The sequence below is a fragment of the Garra rufa genome, chromosome 24 (assembly GCF_049309525.1).
Source record: "Garra rufa chromosome 24, GarRuf1.0, whole genome shotgun sequence".
Taxonomy (NCBI): domain Eukaryota; kingdom Metazoa; phylum Chordata; class Actinopteri; order Cypriniformes; family Cyprinidae; genus Garra; species Garra rufa.
The window spans coordinates 14,737,733-14,754,534 of record NC_133384.1 but is presented as its reverse complement, the minus strand read 5'-3'; the positions used below and the strand labels follow the sequence as shown (position 1 = coordinate 14,754,534).

Genomic DNA, 16,802 nt, shown 5'->3' with positions numbered 1-16,802 from the left:
TTTTGGCGAATTAATCCACAACGTCCTTGGTCTTTAATATTTATTCTCAATGCAAATAATTACAGTAAAAATGAAAATAAAACGAGCGAGAATTAAAACGGTTACCGGTTTGTTAATAAAAACACATATTAGATACATTAGTGGATTCATTTGAATTAATTTTACATTTAGGAAAACTACATATAATTACTTTTTATGTAGCTTTTAATGTAGTGTAGCTAGGTATATTTTTGAGTCACTTCCTTCCAACACCTAATAAAAATTTATCGTTTAAAAAAACAATAACAAAAAAAAAAATCGGATGTTTTGGGAGATGACTATTCAAAGATCGTCTAATTTTCCTATTAAGAGTATAGCGTTTTAAGGGTGTTTGGCTGTTAAATATTTTCAATATAGACAGCTTCATTGTCAGTGACATATTCAATTACGTAAATGAACTGTTTGTAAATTGTATCATACTTGTGTTTGCTCTGTGGGAGAGCGTCTGTGTGTCACGTGACCAGAGGAAGGCGAGTCTCGAGACCGTAAACAACATGGCGCGTCACGAACCTGGAGAGTCTTAAACCAACTCAGGGAAATAGAAGCGTTTCGCATACTGAACTTAGATGTTTACAAGTTTAATTTTTGACAACACTGTTTGTGGTTATTTTACTGAGGCCTGCAGGAAGAAACCAACGGAGCAGAAGAGCTGTCAAAGCGCTGTTACCATTTAACTGGTAGGTGTCTCTCTTTTGTAGGTCGCTTACAGTGCTAGCCTGAACGCTAACTTATAAACAAAGGGCTGTTTTGGATGTATATTTAACGTAATAAATAGGATTTTATATATTTTGCGCTTTTAAACTCTTAGTTTCTAAATATGAAACCATTATACGAAGTGCTCTTCCCATGTCATTTGCGCTTATCATTTCTAGCCTGTCATTTTAGCATGCTCGCCTGTCAGTTACATCACGGTCTTTTGTCAGCTGCATGTCAAAGTTAATTTAAATCACCTGTGTAGTGTCATAATTTCTCAAGACAAGCAAATATTGGGATGTTAATATCACTGACATACCGCACAATAAATGCACTAACTTACATCAGTGTTCATTTTGCCATAAAATACATATTTATGCATTGTGACATGCCCATTACAAATTTATGGTCAGACAAGTATATTCCTTATTATTTCGTATATATCATAATATTTACAAAAGTATAGTATTACTAAAATGCTGTCAAATGTTGTTAAGACAGCCCTAGAATTGTGTATATTTTGCTTTTTAAAATAATAATAATAATAATAATAATAATAATAATGTTTCTTCTTAGTATTTCTCAAACATGTTAAAATGCATAAAAAGCCTTAATAAAATGTTTTAATCTTTGTTAATTTTAATTTTAATTTTTTAAATACGTTTTTTACATAAATAGTAGAGTTCAAACATTTGAGATCAATATGATTAAATTAGTATAAGATGAAAAAGAAGAAGAAATGTAAAAAAAAAAAAATCAGCATATTTCTGAATGATCTGATGACAGAAAACTAGAGTAATGGCTGTTGAATATTCAGCTTTGCCATTACTAAAAGATGTTGTTCAATATCTTTAAAGAAATGTTAGCATTCTTTATAATATATCTTGCCTTTTACGACATAAATGTGACCCTGGATCGCAAAATCAGTCATAATGGACAATTTCTGCTAAATAAAGAAGGTGAATTAATGAGCTTTCAGTTGATAAATGGTTTATTATAATAGGAAAATGTTTGGCCAAGATACAACTACTTGAAAATCCTTAAAGTTGTCCAAATGAAGTTCTTATCAATGCATATTGATAATCGAAAATTACGTTTTTATATATTTATGGTAGAAATTTTACAAAATATCTTCATGGAACATAATCTTTACTTAATATCCTAATTATTTTTGGTATTTTGGAAAATTAATAATTTTGACCCATACAGACTCAGAGTATTTTTGGCTATTGCTACAAATATACCTGTGCTACTTAAGACTGGTTTTGTGTTCCAGGGTCACAAATGTGATTGCTGTATTGCTAATTTCTGAATAAATGCCTTGGCAGACAATCAGTCTATGGGCTCTCAGTCCAGTTCTGGGATGTCCGGTCGGGGCTCTGGCAGCAACCCAGACCAGTCAGAACCAGAACCTAATCAGAATTCCAATCAGACGGGTCGCACACAGGCCGAGAGGCAGTCAGGATCTGAAGAAGACGTTGATTTAGCACAAGTTCTGGCGTACCTACTGCGAAGGTAATTATATGCAAAACCTCTATAGCATTTATTTGACAATCCCTTTGACTGGGCTGCATTTTATACGTGTTGGAACTCTGCCACTTCCTCTTTTGTCAATATATGGGTATTAAAAAGAGTTCTTTACTTTTTCTCTCCTGTAGGGGCCAGGTCCGCCTGGTCCATGGAAGTGGAGCGACGGGCCTACAGCTCGTGCAGTCATATTCAGACTCAGATGAAGACAGCGATGGGGCCTGGGATGGCCGGCTAGGACATCGATATGACCCTCCAGGTGAGAATTATGGACTGTGTGGCATCATTTTCAGTCTATAAAAGTGAGCAATGTGGCCGTCAATACAATTGAATTAAACAATTACTGTGGCTTATTTATTCTCGCTCAGTGGATGCCCAACCAGACACACAGGAAGTTGACCGCAGTGAGATCTGCACTCAGATCCTGCTGGCCACTGCTTCCTCAAGCTTAAAGGGCAGACACAGTTTCACACATATGCTGGCAGAGGTAAGACTGAATGAGCAGCTTATCCAGCCGTTTTACTTTGCAGCTCTTCAGATTTGCTGTTAAAAGGATAGTTCACCCAGAAATGAAAATTCTGTCATTAATTAGTCACCCTCATGACATACCAAACCTGTAAGACCTTAGTTCATCTTCAGAACACAAATTAAGAAATTTTTGATGAAATCCGAGAGCTTTCTGACACTGCAAAGACAGCAATGCAACTGACACGTTCAAGGCCCAGTAAGGTAGTAAGGACATCAATAAAATAGCCCATGAAGCTGCAAGAATAATTTTCAACTGTTCAACAATTCTGTGTCAGTCTCTGCCTTGCGTTCACGGGAATACCTCGACGCATATGTGTGACACTACTGACGCAGGATTGTACAAACTGGATTGTAAATAAGGCGTTATTTACAAGCACAGGAAGACTTTTTTGCCCAGTCTTACTTATTTCAACCAGAACATACAGATAATGAACTAAAAAAGGTGGATGTTCTATCTTAATTTACAGATTTGTAATGACACGAGTGTGAGTAATTAATGACTGAATTTTCATTTTTGGATAAATTATCACTTTAAGAAATCGGGAAATCTTTATACAGCCAAACAGAGTTCAGAAATGTGCAACTTTTTATAGTCTTAACTGTGTATTTTTTTCTGAAGCGGGAACAGGGGCGGTGTCGTGGGTCAAGTTTCTCTCATGGAGAGTGCAGCCGAATCCGTTCACAGTAAGTGCAACATAAATGCTATGCTACCATAATAATAATGTGTGTCTGAAACGTAAATGCTGGATACTCACAGATACAGAGGCACATACAGTGCCTTGCGAAAGAGTTCATACCCCTGAATTTTTTCATGTGTGATGTTGCTGCCTTATGTTAAACTGTTTTAAATTACTTTTTTTTCCACATCAGTCTACACTCCATGCACTATAATGACAAAGCAAAAAAAATGTCACAACTTAACATACATTTATTTAAAGAAAAAAAAAACTGAAATAAGTGCATTGCAAAAGTATTCATACCCTTAACTCAGTATATAGTTGAAACACCTTTACAGCCTTAAGTCTTTTTGGGGATGATACAAGATTTGCACAACATTTGGCAATTATCTGACATTTTGTTTGCCTCACCTCTTAAGATCTGTCAGCTTGGATGGGGTCTGGCAGACATTTTCAGGTTTCTCCAAAAATGTTTGATTGGGTTCAAACCACTCGAGGACATTCACAGAGTTGTCTATAAGCCAAGTGTGCTTAAGTTCATTGTCCTGTTGGAAGGTGAACCTTCTGCCTATGGTTCTGAATGCTCTGGAATGGGTTTTCTCAATATTTTGGTGCATTGAGCTTTTCTTCTACTCTCCCTCTGAGTCCCTCAGTCCCTGCCACTGAAAAACAGCCCCACAGCATGAGGCTGCTACCAGCACACTTTACTTTTGGGATGGTATTTTGCAGATGATGAGCAGTGCCTGGAATTGAGTTTTGTCAGAACACAGAATCTTGTTTCTCACAGTCAGAGGATCCTTTGGGTGTTTCTTTGCAGTTGCAAAGTGTGTTTTCACTGGTTTCACTGAGGAGAGGATTGAGTCTCGTCACACCACCATAAAGCCCAGATTGGTGAAGTGTTGCAGTGATGTTTATCCTTCTGTAAGTTTCTCCCATGTGCATATATGATCATGGAGCTCAACTAGAGTGACCATCAGGTTCTTGGTCACCACACTAGCTACTCTAGCCTTCTGCATCAGGCCAGCTCTAGGAAAAGTCGTTGTTGTTTCAAACTTCTTCCATTAAGGGTATGAAGACTACATGCTTCTGTAAACCTTCAGTGCAGCAGAATTATCTCTGAACTCTTTCCTAGATGTGTGGCTAGATGCAGCCCTGTCTCTGAGCTCTACAGGCAGTTTTTTTTTATAGCTCAGTGCTTGGTTTTTGCTCTGATATGCATTTTAGATGTTAGATCTTTTGTTATGATGTGTGTGCCTTTCTAAATTATGCACATTTAATTGAATTTACCACAGGTTAACTTCACTCAAAGTGTAGTAACATCTACAAGCAATATGAATGCTCCTGTCCCAGATAAGGGTATGGATACTTATGCAAAGGAATCATTTAGGTTTTAAATTTGTAATAAATTTGCAAAAATGTTAAAAACCTGTTTTTTTTTTTATTTGCCATTATAGCGTATGGAGTGTAGACTGATGTGGGAAAAAAAGTAATTTAAAGCAGTTTAACATAAGGCATCAACATAAAAAAAGAAGGGGTATGAATACTTTCGCAAGGCACTGTATGTCAGTGCATTTAAAATTTTCTTTGTAAAACTAATCAGTCTTTGCATATGTTTAATAATTCACATACATTCCCTCATAGTTTCCTGCCCAACCATGTGGTATACAAAGACACATACCAACAGAAAGTCTTTTGTGGAGTCTACAGCGATGAGGGAAACATGTTCCTGTCTGCATGCCAAGGTGAGACTGTAATTAAAGATTTTGTCATTAGTATTCATTAGTCATTAGTTCTATTTTTAGTGGTTTCCAAATGCCAGTCATGCCTCAGACATGTTCAAATGCATAACAAAGCTCTGCAAAAGTCCTGTAGTGTAATTGTGTCAATCTTTTTTGGCTTTAATTTAAGTACATAGACTACTGTTGAAACCTTTGAGGTAGTAAGGTGTTTTTGTAGTAAGAAATGCAAAAATGCATGTGAACATTGTACTCAACAAATAATTAAGTTACCAAAAGTTTTCTTTTGAAACATTTCTTCAGAAGCAAATCAGCATATTAAAATGATTTTCGAAGGATCGTGTGACACAGAAGGCTGGAGAGTAATTATGCTGAAAATGTAGCTTTGCCATCACAAAAATAAATTACATTTAAATAGTAATTATATTTCACAATATTACTGTATTGTGATCAAAAAAAAAATCCTATGCAAGATATTTAACAAAAACTCACAAAAATCTTACTAACATCAAACATTTTAACTGTGTAGCGCAAACATCATCTTATACTTTCTTCCTCCTGTCTTTGCTTTTATAGATCAGAATATCAGGCTATATGACACTAGCAGGGGCCGTTTTACTCTAAAGAAGACAGTAAAGGCCAGAGATGTGGGCTGGAGTATTCTGGATGTGTGTTTCACCCCTGATGCACGTTGCGTGCTGTACTCCAGTTGGTCTGACTACAGTAAGACACAGCCAGATCACTTAAACTGCTTCGTTGGCACTACTGTTATTGATTCCAGTAATGCATATTTGTCTGTGCTCCCTCTCTTTAGTCCATGTGTGCAGTGTAGATGGGGACAATGAAACACACACCGCTCTGGACCTCAAGTTAGTGTTTCCTCATAGTACATTTTAGCATTGAAACTCAGGTAATCACCTGTATGCTTCCTCTTCATGTGGATAACAGACAGTTTAACAGATTTCCATAACCGTTCATCACCACAGCCATCATGTGACTGTGAGCTAACCGAAACTCAACACACTGGCAAAGTGAAATCTGAAGGAAGTGTTTAAAGTAATGACCAATTGTGGTTGGTTTTGTTTATTTTTAGATACAATTCTTAATTGAGTTCACTTCTTCTTCTGTTTTTAACCTTTTGACACTCATTACTGTTGTAAAAACTTAGTATATAAATAAATATGCAAAATAATATGTAAGAACAGTAACCATCCTTTATTAAAATTGTAAACAAAGTAACATAGCGCCTTCAGATATACTAATAATGCCAGTAGTTGACTTTGCATGTCTTTCTGCCTCTCTCATTAAGTTCACATCTCCATGTTAATGTCTTTCCTCCATTGCATAACATTTAGTGACCATTCTGTGATAATAAACTGTAATATTATGCTGTTTAGAACTAGGTTTGGTCTTGCTCTGTTCATCCCCAAGGACAGTAGAGCTGTGTGAATGGAAATGAGTTTAGATTTTTAAAGATTTATATTTAATTTATGTTTCAGTATAGCCTGTAGGGTGTATTGAATGTAATCACCATAGAAATGACTGTTGTTGTTGTTTAGTGTTGGTGATGCTGACAGATGTCTTTTTTCTTTCAGTCCTGATGAAAGGAGATTCTGTGTTTTCTCACTGGCAGCATCGACAGACGGAAAAGAAATTTTAGGCGGGTTAGTAACATAATATGATCTAAGAAAACTAACCCCAAAATATGATCTGGATACTTTTTTGTTTTGCTTTTCTGATTTCCACTATTTTAGTGTTTTTTTTTTATTTTTTTTTTATTAAATTTTATTTATTAGCAGTATATCTATTGATGTTTAAAATGTAGTTCAATGTAAACAATAATTAATTATTTGCTTTTCGATTTGGATTTATTGTATACACTACTAAAGATTTTTATTGTTTTTTTAAGAAGCATTTTCTCACCAAGCCTGCATTTATTTGATTCAAAGTATAGCAAAAAAAACAAAAACAAAGATCAGCATATATTTGAAATAAAAAACTTTTGTAACATTATACACTACCATTTAAAAGCTTGGAGTCAGTATACTTTTTTTTTAGGAAGAATGGCAAGAATGCTTTAAATCGGTCAAAAGTGATGATAAAGACATTTATAATGTTAGATTTCTATTTCAGATAAAGTCTATTCTTCTTTCTATTCATCAAAGAAACCTTAAGAAAATTATACTACTTATGTCTTATATATATGTTTTCAACATAATAATAATAATAATCAATGTTTTGAGCAGCAAATCAGAATATTACAATGATTTCTGAAAGATCATGTGACTGGAGTTATGATGCTTAAAATTCAGCTTTGAAATCACAGAAATAAATTACATTTTAAAATAGAAAACAGTTATTATAAAATATTACAAATATATATATATTTTATAAATTGTAGTGTTTTTGCTGTACTTTGGATCAAATAAATGCAGGCTTGGTGAGCAGAAGTGACATTACAAATCTTACTGTTCAAAAACTTTTGACTAGTAGTGTATATAGACATTTATCAAGAGATTTATTTAATTCATGTTTAAAAGTTGCATGTAACAAAATAATGCATTAATTTAAATGCAGCATTTAATAGCATTTAGTATGACTATTATTAACAATATACCATTATTTGTAATGTAACATTATTTAAAAAGTAATTTTTATTATTTTATTTTTAAGTGGTACTCCTAGTCCTCCATGAAAATATATACTTTTTAACATACAGTATGTAAACTACATGCCAGAAATACGTAGACACTCTCTTATAATTAACTATTGGAAGATTTTATTTTATTTTAAAGCACGATAACCCCTACAATACATACACAGAAAACCAAAATGTTACTTTATTCTTACTGAGATGCTTTTTGTCTCTATCAAATAGTGCAAATGATGGCTGCCTGTACGTGTTTGATCGTGAACAAAACAAGAGAACTCTAAAGGTATGATTCACACATTAGTTAAATAATAGAAGGGTGTAAATTTGCACTTCTAATCCAGGGTCAACATTCCTAGAAACGAAAGGAATTTAGAGGATAGTGGAAGAGAAAAAGTCACAAAAACCCCATCATCACAAACCCATTTTCATCTGCTGCACTTCTAAATACAGTACACTTAAAAACATTTGTAGAAGATGTTGAATTAAAGAATTAGTTACTTCCAGAATAAAAAAAATCCTGATAATTTACTCACCACCATGTCATCCAAAATGTTCATGTGTTTCTTTCTTCAGAAATTAAGACTAGGATTTTTCTCCATATAGTGGACTTCAGTGGGGACCAATGGCTTGAAGGTCCAAATTGCAGTTTCAATACCACTTCAGAGGGCTCTACACAATCCCAGCTGAGGAATAAGGGCGAAACAATCTGCCATTTTCTTTTAAAATGTATATACTTTTTAACCACAAATGATTATCTTGCACTAGCTTGACCTCACGCATTATGTAATCACACATGCAGTGATGTAGGCAGAGGTACTGACCCAGTCTTTACAAAGCTAATGTGCAAAGAAAGTCAAACACACTTTACAAAAAAAGGAGATGAGGAGATGAGATGGAGTTTTTTATCCTTTTTGAACTGGAGTACACAGACGAAGAGCTACCCACTAGTGCAAGAGCATTTGTGATTAAAAAGTAAATTAATTTTAACTAGTCGTTTTGCTAGATAAGACTAGATAAGATCTATAGAGCCCTGTGAAGCTGCATTGAAACTGCAATTTTGACGTTCAACTCATTGGTCCCCATAGAAGTCGACAATATGGAGAAACTGAAGAAAGAAAGACATGAACATCTTGGATGACATGGGGATGAGTAAATTGTCAGGAAATTTTAATTCTGAAAGAGAACAGATCCTTTAATGGTGCTTTTTACCTTTTATCGAATCAATATCAGTTAACTCTACTGTCGAACTGTCATACATCTCAGCCGTCCTGTGACTCTAAGCCTTGCGTAATCTTTACAGCTCCCCGGTCTCAGTGCATCAAAGGTCTATCGTTCTGAATTTAAAGTGATCATTTCTATGTAAGCTAGGTTTAATGATAACATTATCCAGACATTGCCCTCTGTAGCATGACTCATGTGTTTTTCTTTCTTTATCTCACCACCTTTCAGATCGACGCTCATGAGGATGATGTGAATGCCGTAGCGTTTGCAGACAGTTCATCACAGCTGCTGTTCTCAGGCAGTGATGATGCTCTGTGTAAAGTATGGGACAGGCGTACACTCAGAGAAGACAGACCACAGCCTGTGGGACATCTAGCCGGACACAGGGATGGAATCACTTTCATACACAGCAAGGTAAAACAGCACAGTCTGTACAGTCATATTTGATGGTATCATTGTTGAAGGCAAAATACAGTTACAACACACTGCACAGCTCACCAAGGCTGCATTTATTTGATTAGAAATTCAGTAAAAACTGTAATAATCTGAAATGTTAGTGTTTTCTATTTTAAAATATATTCAAATGTAATCCAAAGCTGAATTTTTAGCAGCCATTATTTTAATCTTCAGTGTCACATGATCCTTCAGAAATCATTTTAATATGCTGATTAGGTGCTTAAAGGATTAGTTCACTTTCAGAACATAAATAACAGATAATGTACTCACCCCCTTGTCATCCAAGATGTTCATGTCTTTCTTTCTTCAGTCGTAAAGAAATTGTTTTTTGAGGAAAACATTTCAGGATTTCTCTCCATATAAAGAATATGTTTGGTGTCCCCAAGTTTGAACTTCCAAAATGCAGTTTAAATGCAGCTTCAAAGGGCTCTAAATGATCCCAGTCAAGAAAGAAGGGTCTACGCATGCGCATCGCAGAGACGGGACAAGACGAGCATTTGAGATTAAATAGTATATAAATTGTCAATTTGTTTAGAAAATAACCAATCGTTTTGGTGAATAAGACCCTTCTTTCTCGGCTGGGATTTATCTCACTATTCTGATCTTTTTTCTCAGAATTGCATGATACAACTCACAGTTCTAACTTCTTTTTTTTCACAGAATTGGGAGATATTAACTCTCAATTGTGTGTTATAAAATTCAGAATTATGAGATATAAAATCGAGTATTTAAACAGTCAGAATTGGGAGATATAAAGTCACAATTCTGCCTTTTTTCTCAGAATCCTTAGGATAAAGAGTATATAAATTGTCAATTTGTTTAGAAAATAACCAATCGTTTTGCTGAATAAGAACCTTGTTTCTCAGCTTGGATCATTTAGAGCTCTCGGAGGCTGCACATTTTGGAAGTCCAAACTTGGGGCACCATACATATCCATTATATGGAGAGAAATCCTGAAATGCTTTCCTCAAAAAACAATTTCTTTATGACTGAAAAAAGAAAGACATGAGACATGACAAGAGTACAATATCTGTGAATTTTTGATCTGGAAGTGAACTAATCCTTTAAGAAACATTACTTATTATTATCAATGCTGAAAAATTTTTTTCCAGAATTCTTTGCTGAATAGAAAGTTCAAAAGAACAGCATTTATTTGTGGTAAAAATTGTGGGTGTTCACATACTTTTGGTCATGAATTGTATGTCACAGCAAACAAGGTGAAGGTCGTCTAGGACTGTTATCATAAAAGTTGCAAGTTCAAATGTATGTATGTTATCCTAAAGGGTGATGCTCGGTACTTGATCAGCAACTCCAAAGATCAGACCATCAAGCTGTGGGACGTGAGGAAGTTTTCACCCAAAGAGGGACTCGCGGCCTCACGGCTCGCTGTCACACAACAGAACTGGGACTACCGCTGGCAGCAGGTTCCCCAGAGAGGTGCGTTAGCATGTTTGAGTGACTATAATAGACCTGCTAGACCTGCTGGTTTGTTTTAACCTTAATTTTACATACGAACACAAAGCGCCTGTTTTGACTTGATGTTTTGTTGGCCTGCAGCACTAAAGAGGCATAAGCTGACTGGTGACACCTCTGTGATGACCTACAGGGGTCACGGGGTTCTGCACACGCTCGTCCGCTGCCGCTTTTCCCCTGAATTCACCACTGGACAGAAATACATTTACACAGGCTGTTCAACAGGCAAAATCGTCAGTGAGTAGATAATAATTGCATAATAAATGTCTTCGAAAGAGGCTTTTTGTTATTATGCAAATCTGCATTGTTTTACTTCCTCCTATCTTTGCAGTTTATGATGTGTTGACGGGACGCATTGTGTCCAAATTGTCCAATCATGACGCATGTGTGAGGGACGTCAGCTGGCACCCGTATCGCAACAACATGGTCAGCAGCTCTGTAAGTAAAACCTGTCTTTAATACTAGTGTTTATTTTGTTAATGAAAACTATGATGAAAAATATTTGTTGACAACCATTTTATTTATGACTAAGAAGAGACAAAGACAAGACATGACATCATTAAACACTGTTAATGTATCAATTGGTGATATAGTTGACAAAAAAAGACGGGACTTAAATACACTACCAGTCCAAAATTTTTAAACAGTAAGATTTTATTTTATTTATTTATTTTTTTTAATAAGTCTCTTTTTCTGCTCACCAAGCCTGTATTTGTTTGATCCAAAGTACAGAAAAAACAGTAAAATGTTGAAATATTTTTACTATTTAAAATAACTGTTTTCTATTTGAATATATTTTAAAATGTATTTTATTTCTTGTGATTTCGAAGCTGAATTTTTAGCATCATTACTCCAGTCTCACGATCCTTCAGAAATCCTTCTAATATTCTGGTTTGCTGCTCAAAAAAACATTTATCATTATATCCCAACTAAAATTTTAATAAACAAACAACTTTGGAAGCCTGTTTTCACCACTGAAAAAAAAAAAAAAGATAAATAAAAACTATTTATCTCACAGTTTCTAGTTTATATTATGCAATTCTGAGAAAAAAGTCAGAATTGTGACTATATCTCGTAATTCTGACTTTATAAGTCGCAATTGCAAGTTTATATCTCATAATTCTGACTTTATAGCACGCAATTGCGAGTTTATATTTGACAGTTCCAAGAAAAAAAGTTAGAACTGCGAATTTTGTATCATGCAATTCTGAAAAAAGTGTAGGCAAAAAATGGTATATTATATTAGTATAGTATAGTAGAAAAACCTCCAGCAGTTTTATTGCTTGCGGTAGCCAGATGTCAAAAGCCACTAATAATTTCCCGTCTGTTTTACTAAAACTTGGCTGCCATGAACATGTGCTCTCTCTGGTTTAAGAAAGTTATGCGGCATAGCTGAAATATAAGACTTGATTGACTAAAACTAGACTAAAATTCCCAACCTTTTAGTCAACTAAAATTTGAATAAACAAAAAACTAGGAAAAAAAGAGTTGTGAGTTTACATCTCGCAATTCTGACTTTATTTTTGAGAAAAATTGGGGTTTATGTCTCGTAATGCTGACTTTATAAATCACAATTGCATGTTTATATCACGCAATTCTCAGAAAAAAATCTGAATTGCAAGATAAAAACTCGGAATTGTGAATTTTATATCTCATAATTCTGACTATATTTCTCAAAATTGTTTGTCTCGCAATTTTGACTTAATAACTCACAATTGCCAGTTTATATCACGCAATTCTGAGAAAAAAGTCAGAATTGTGAGTTTTTATTTAGCAATTCTGACTTTATAACTCACAATTGTGAGTTTATATCACGCAATTCTGACTTTTCTCAGAATTGCAAGTTTATATCTCATAATTCTGAGAAAAAAGTCAGAACTGCAAGATGTAAATTCACAATTGTTAGAAAACAAGTAAGAAATGGGAATTTACATCTCGTAATTCTGACTTAATTTCTCAAAATTGTGAGTTTGTCTCGCAATTTTAACTTAATAACTCACAATTGCCAGTTTAAATCACACAATTCTGAGAAAAAAGTCAGAATTATGAGTTTTTATTTAGCAATTCTGACTTAATAACTCACAATTGCGAGTTTATATCACGCAATTCCGACTTCTTTTCTCAGAATTGCGAGTTTATATCATAATTCTGAGAAAAAAGTCAGAATTGCAAGATGTAAATTCGCAATTGTTAGAAAACAAGAATTGTGAATTTATATCTTGTTATTCTGACTTTATTTCTCAAAATTGAGTTTGTCTCGCCAGTCTGACTTAACTCACAATTGCCAGTTTATATCACGCAATTCTGAGAAAAAAAGTCAGAATTGTGAGTTTTTATTTTGCAATTCTGACTTTATAACTCACAATTGCGAGTTCATATCATAATTCTGAGAAAAAAAGTCAATTGCGAGATGTAAACTTGAAAAAAAAAGTGAAAAATTGTGAGATAAAAAGCTGTAATTAGCTTTTTTTATTTTTATTCAGTGGTGGACATGGGCATCTTGAGTCAACAGTGTAGGTTGACTAAATATGCTAAAAACCAAAAAGGACATTTGACACAGGACTAAGACTAAGAAATAAAAAAAACATAAATTTAACACTTTACCTTTATAAGACCAGACTAACTCATTGGCTGTCTTTTTTTCTCGTCACGTTTGCTCAGTGGGATGGTGCTATCCGTCTGTGGGAACATAGACAGAATCACCTTCTGGACAAAGACCGAGAGAGGATGAACGTGGATACGGTGGAGATGAAAACTAAACGCTATTGATGACGTCAGAGGTAGATGGTGCCATCATGGCAGGAATGGGATGAAGGATAAATGCAGAAAAACAAGAAAAAAAATCAGAAAAGAGAACAAATTTTGTGCAGAGAATTCTGTGAAATCATATTAATGTAGTGTTAGGCAGGGTCTTCAGGTGTTTGTTTGATTTCACATTAATGGCACAAAATGATGGTACAAATATGTTTAAGCTAAAAGCATCCTTGACATTTAGTTAATGGACACCGGGGGCGTGCTGTGATTTCTCTTTTATGCCTCTCTTTGAGCTCAGAGATTTAAGCGCAGGTTTAAGCTTAGGTACAAGAACGCATGATTTCAGACAGGCACGACACAACTGCTTTGCTTGAAAAATTACTGTATGGTAACGTGTGTTGCTTTCCCTACAAAAGCAATACTTGCATAATGAAATATAGCAAAATATTTTACACATAATGGACATGTTTCTAAACGTGCAAAGATTTCTGGGAATAATTCTAAATATTGTAAGATATTTTATTGCTATTAATGTTCAGGATTTGATTTTGTAGTTCAATGTAAAAAATAATAATTTTCTTTGTGAAACTCTGAATGTGTGTTAAAAGTGTGTGTGGAGGCAGTTGTGGGTTTACGGGTACGGGAGTGTGTGTGTGTGTGTGTGTGTGTGTGAGAGAGAGTGTCAGAGTGTGTGTGCAAATATGTTTTGTTGACACAAAGGTTTGATTTGTGTATGATTTAAGTGCATTTAGAACTCATTGGTACACTCACAAAATTGTTTTACAAGAATAATTAAATTTATGCACACAACTTTCTTTGTTTGGACTATAAATCGTATTTCAAATATTTCAGCTAGTTTGCTTTGCAAGGTAATTTTTATGTGCTATATGCATTTAGAAATTTTTTTTTTAATTTAGCGCAATGTCAGAATTTAGGTACTCACATTGACGTGTGCAATAACATTTTATGATTTATTGATAAACTAGTGCTTTCGTTGTTTTTGTCTTAAAAGATGAAGTCGTGACACTGACTCATATGGAATACATTTCATTTGAAAGTAGATATTTAGCTCTCTATAGATATATTTTTTACATGTCTGCAAGGCAAGTATACACAGAGTTTTGGTTAGGCAGCAGAAAATGCATCCTGTTTGCATTAATTGTTTTACACAAGTGCAGCGTTTCGTTGTTATTTTGAGTGCACACAAATAGTGTGTGCAGTTTTTAGAGATTCAAGAGATGTATTACTCTTATCTCTGAGCAAAAAGTATTTTAAGAGCAAGTGACCGCATCGGCGCCTCCATCTGTCATGCAGTGAGGGCTCTACTATTTAGTTTCCACACTCCGCACAGACACTTGAATAGCGCACATTTTTCTAGGTTAACATTAGATTAAGCGGCCATGTAAAGTTGTCACTACTTGCAAAATTCAGATGAAAAGCCATATTTGAGGACGATGAATGATTGGATGTCCTGGCCGATGTACTATATTACCACACAGACCAGCTGTTAATAATCTGTCCATCACAGACTGCGTGACTTCGCCACTTCCTTTGGATTTTTTTTTCTGCGACTAAGTGACTACTAAAAGTTCGGTCAACCAAGCATCTTCTCGTCCACTAACGGTAAGTCAACTATTAGGGGCAGCCCTATTAATATCAATACAGAAAACAATATACAAACGTACAAAAAAGTCAGAGTTGCGTGATATACACTCGCAATTGCGAGGAAAAAAGTCAGAATTGCATAATATGAACTCGAAATTGCAAGTTATAAAGTCAGAATTGTGAGATATAAACTTGCAATTCTGAGAAAAGGTCAGAATTTCAAGGTTTAAACTTACAATTGTGAGAAAAAAGTCAGAATTGCTAAACAAACTTGCAATTGCAAGTTATAAAGTCCAATTTTGAGGGGGGAAAGACTTATATGTTCTCAGAACTGCTGAAAAAGTTTATATTTCACAATTCTCACTTTATTTCTGAAAATTGCAAGTTTATGTCTTGCAATCCTGACTTTATAACTCACACTTGCCATCTTATGTCATGCAATTGAAAAAAAAGTCAGAATTGAGTTGTTATTTTGCAATTCTTACTTTATAACTCGCATGTTTGAGTGTATAACACAATTCTAACTTAATTTCTCAGAATTGCAACTTTATATCTCACAATTCTGAGAAAAAAGTCTGAATTGCGATATGTAAACTTGCAATTGTGGGGAAAAAACGTCACACTGCACTGTATGGAGGACAGTTTCTGTCATTGAATAAAAAAATTAAAAAGGTTATTGCGACTTTTTAATCTCACAATTTTGACTTTGCTTTTTCACACTTGCGAGGTTTCATTTTCCAATTCTGAATTTTCTGTCAGAATTGCGAGATATAAATAGCCTGGAAAAAATCCAGACCCTAATCTATTAAGATTAAGGGTCTGGCATCGAGCAATGAAAAGGGTCTAACTTGAGGGGCGGCACCAAGCATGCATTTGAAACTCTCACTGCACGCAATTGGATAACGCCACGACCAATCACTAAGTTTTCACTAAGCCCCATACGCTTACAGTAGCTACCAGCGGAGCTAACTGATAGATTAAACTCTTGCCGTATTCCAGTCGGCAAAACAGCAAAAACGTCCTTCTTGCAAAGGAACGATTTGAGCGCGGTTTTCTGTTCCTCTTTTATATGAAAAGCCAAGTCTAACTCGTTCATTGTAGCGGCCAAAGCCGTTTCAAACAACTGGTGTTCATCTGGCCATCTCTCAATGTTTACTAAATGATTCCGGACGTCGCAGTGCTGTCGTCATCATCTTAGCTCGCCTCTGGCCCGCCTACATCAGATACACCGATTTGATTGGTTCCCAGAATTGCTTACGTAATGCAGTAACCTGCATCATTGCTCAATGCCAGAGTGTCTTGCAGAGACAATTCAAAGTGTGCTCTCGCGAGACCTCTGGATTTCCAGGGTAAGATATAAATGCAATTGCGAGAAAAAAGTATTAATCGCAAAATATAAACTCACAATTGGGAGTCATAAAGTCAGAATTGCGAGATATA

General features: G+C 35.0%; 1 protein-coding gene across 2 annotated transcripts; it reads left to right on the top strand.

The window, feature by feature from the left end:
• The first annotated feature begins 516 nt into the window (after window positions 1-516).
• dcaf11 (ddb1 and cul4 associated factor 11) lies at window positions 517-14,605 on the top strand. 2 transcript variants are annotated; one of them, XM_073830939.1, is made up of 15 exons: window positions 517-716; window positions 2,009-2,247; window positions 2,391-2,518; window positions 2,628-2,746; window positions 3,407-3,471; window positions 5,106-5,206; window positions 5,777-5,923; window positions 6,015-6,069; window positions 6,796-6,864; window positions 8,079-8,136; window positions 9,303-9,488; window positions 10,814-10,967; window positions 11,088-11,240; window positions 11,335-11,441; window positions 13,665-14,605. In XM_073830939.1, exons 2-15 carry the CDS (start codon window positions 2,072-2,074, stop codon window positions 13,770-13,772), a joined length of 1,626 nt encoding a protein of 541 aa, XP_073687040.1. In that variant the 5' UTR covers window positions 517-716; window positions 2,009-2,071; the 3' UTR covers window positions 13,773-14,605. The 2 variants fall into 2 exon arrangements, with proteins under 2 accessions (XP_073687040.1, XP_073687039.1); XM_073830938.1 differs by having other exon boundaries at window positions 2,061-2,247; window positions 13,665-14,601.
• The last annotated feature ends 2,197 nt before the right edge of the window (window positions 14,606-16,802 follow it).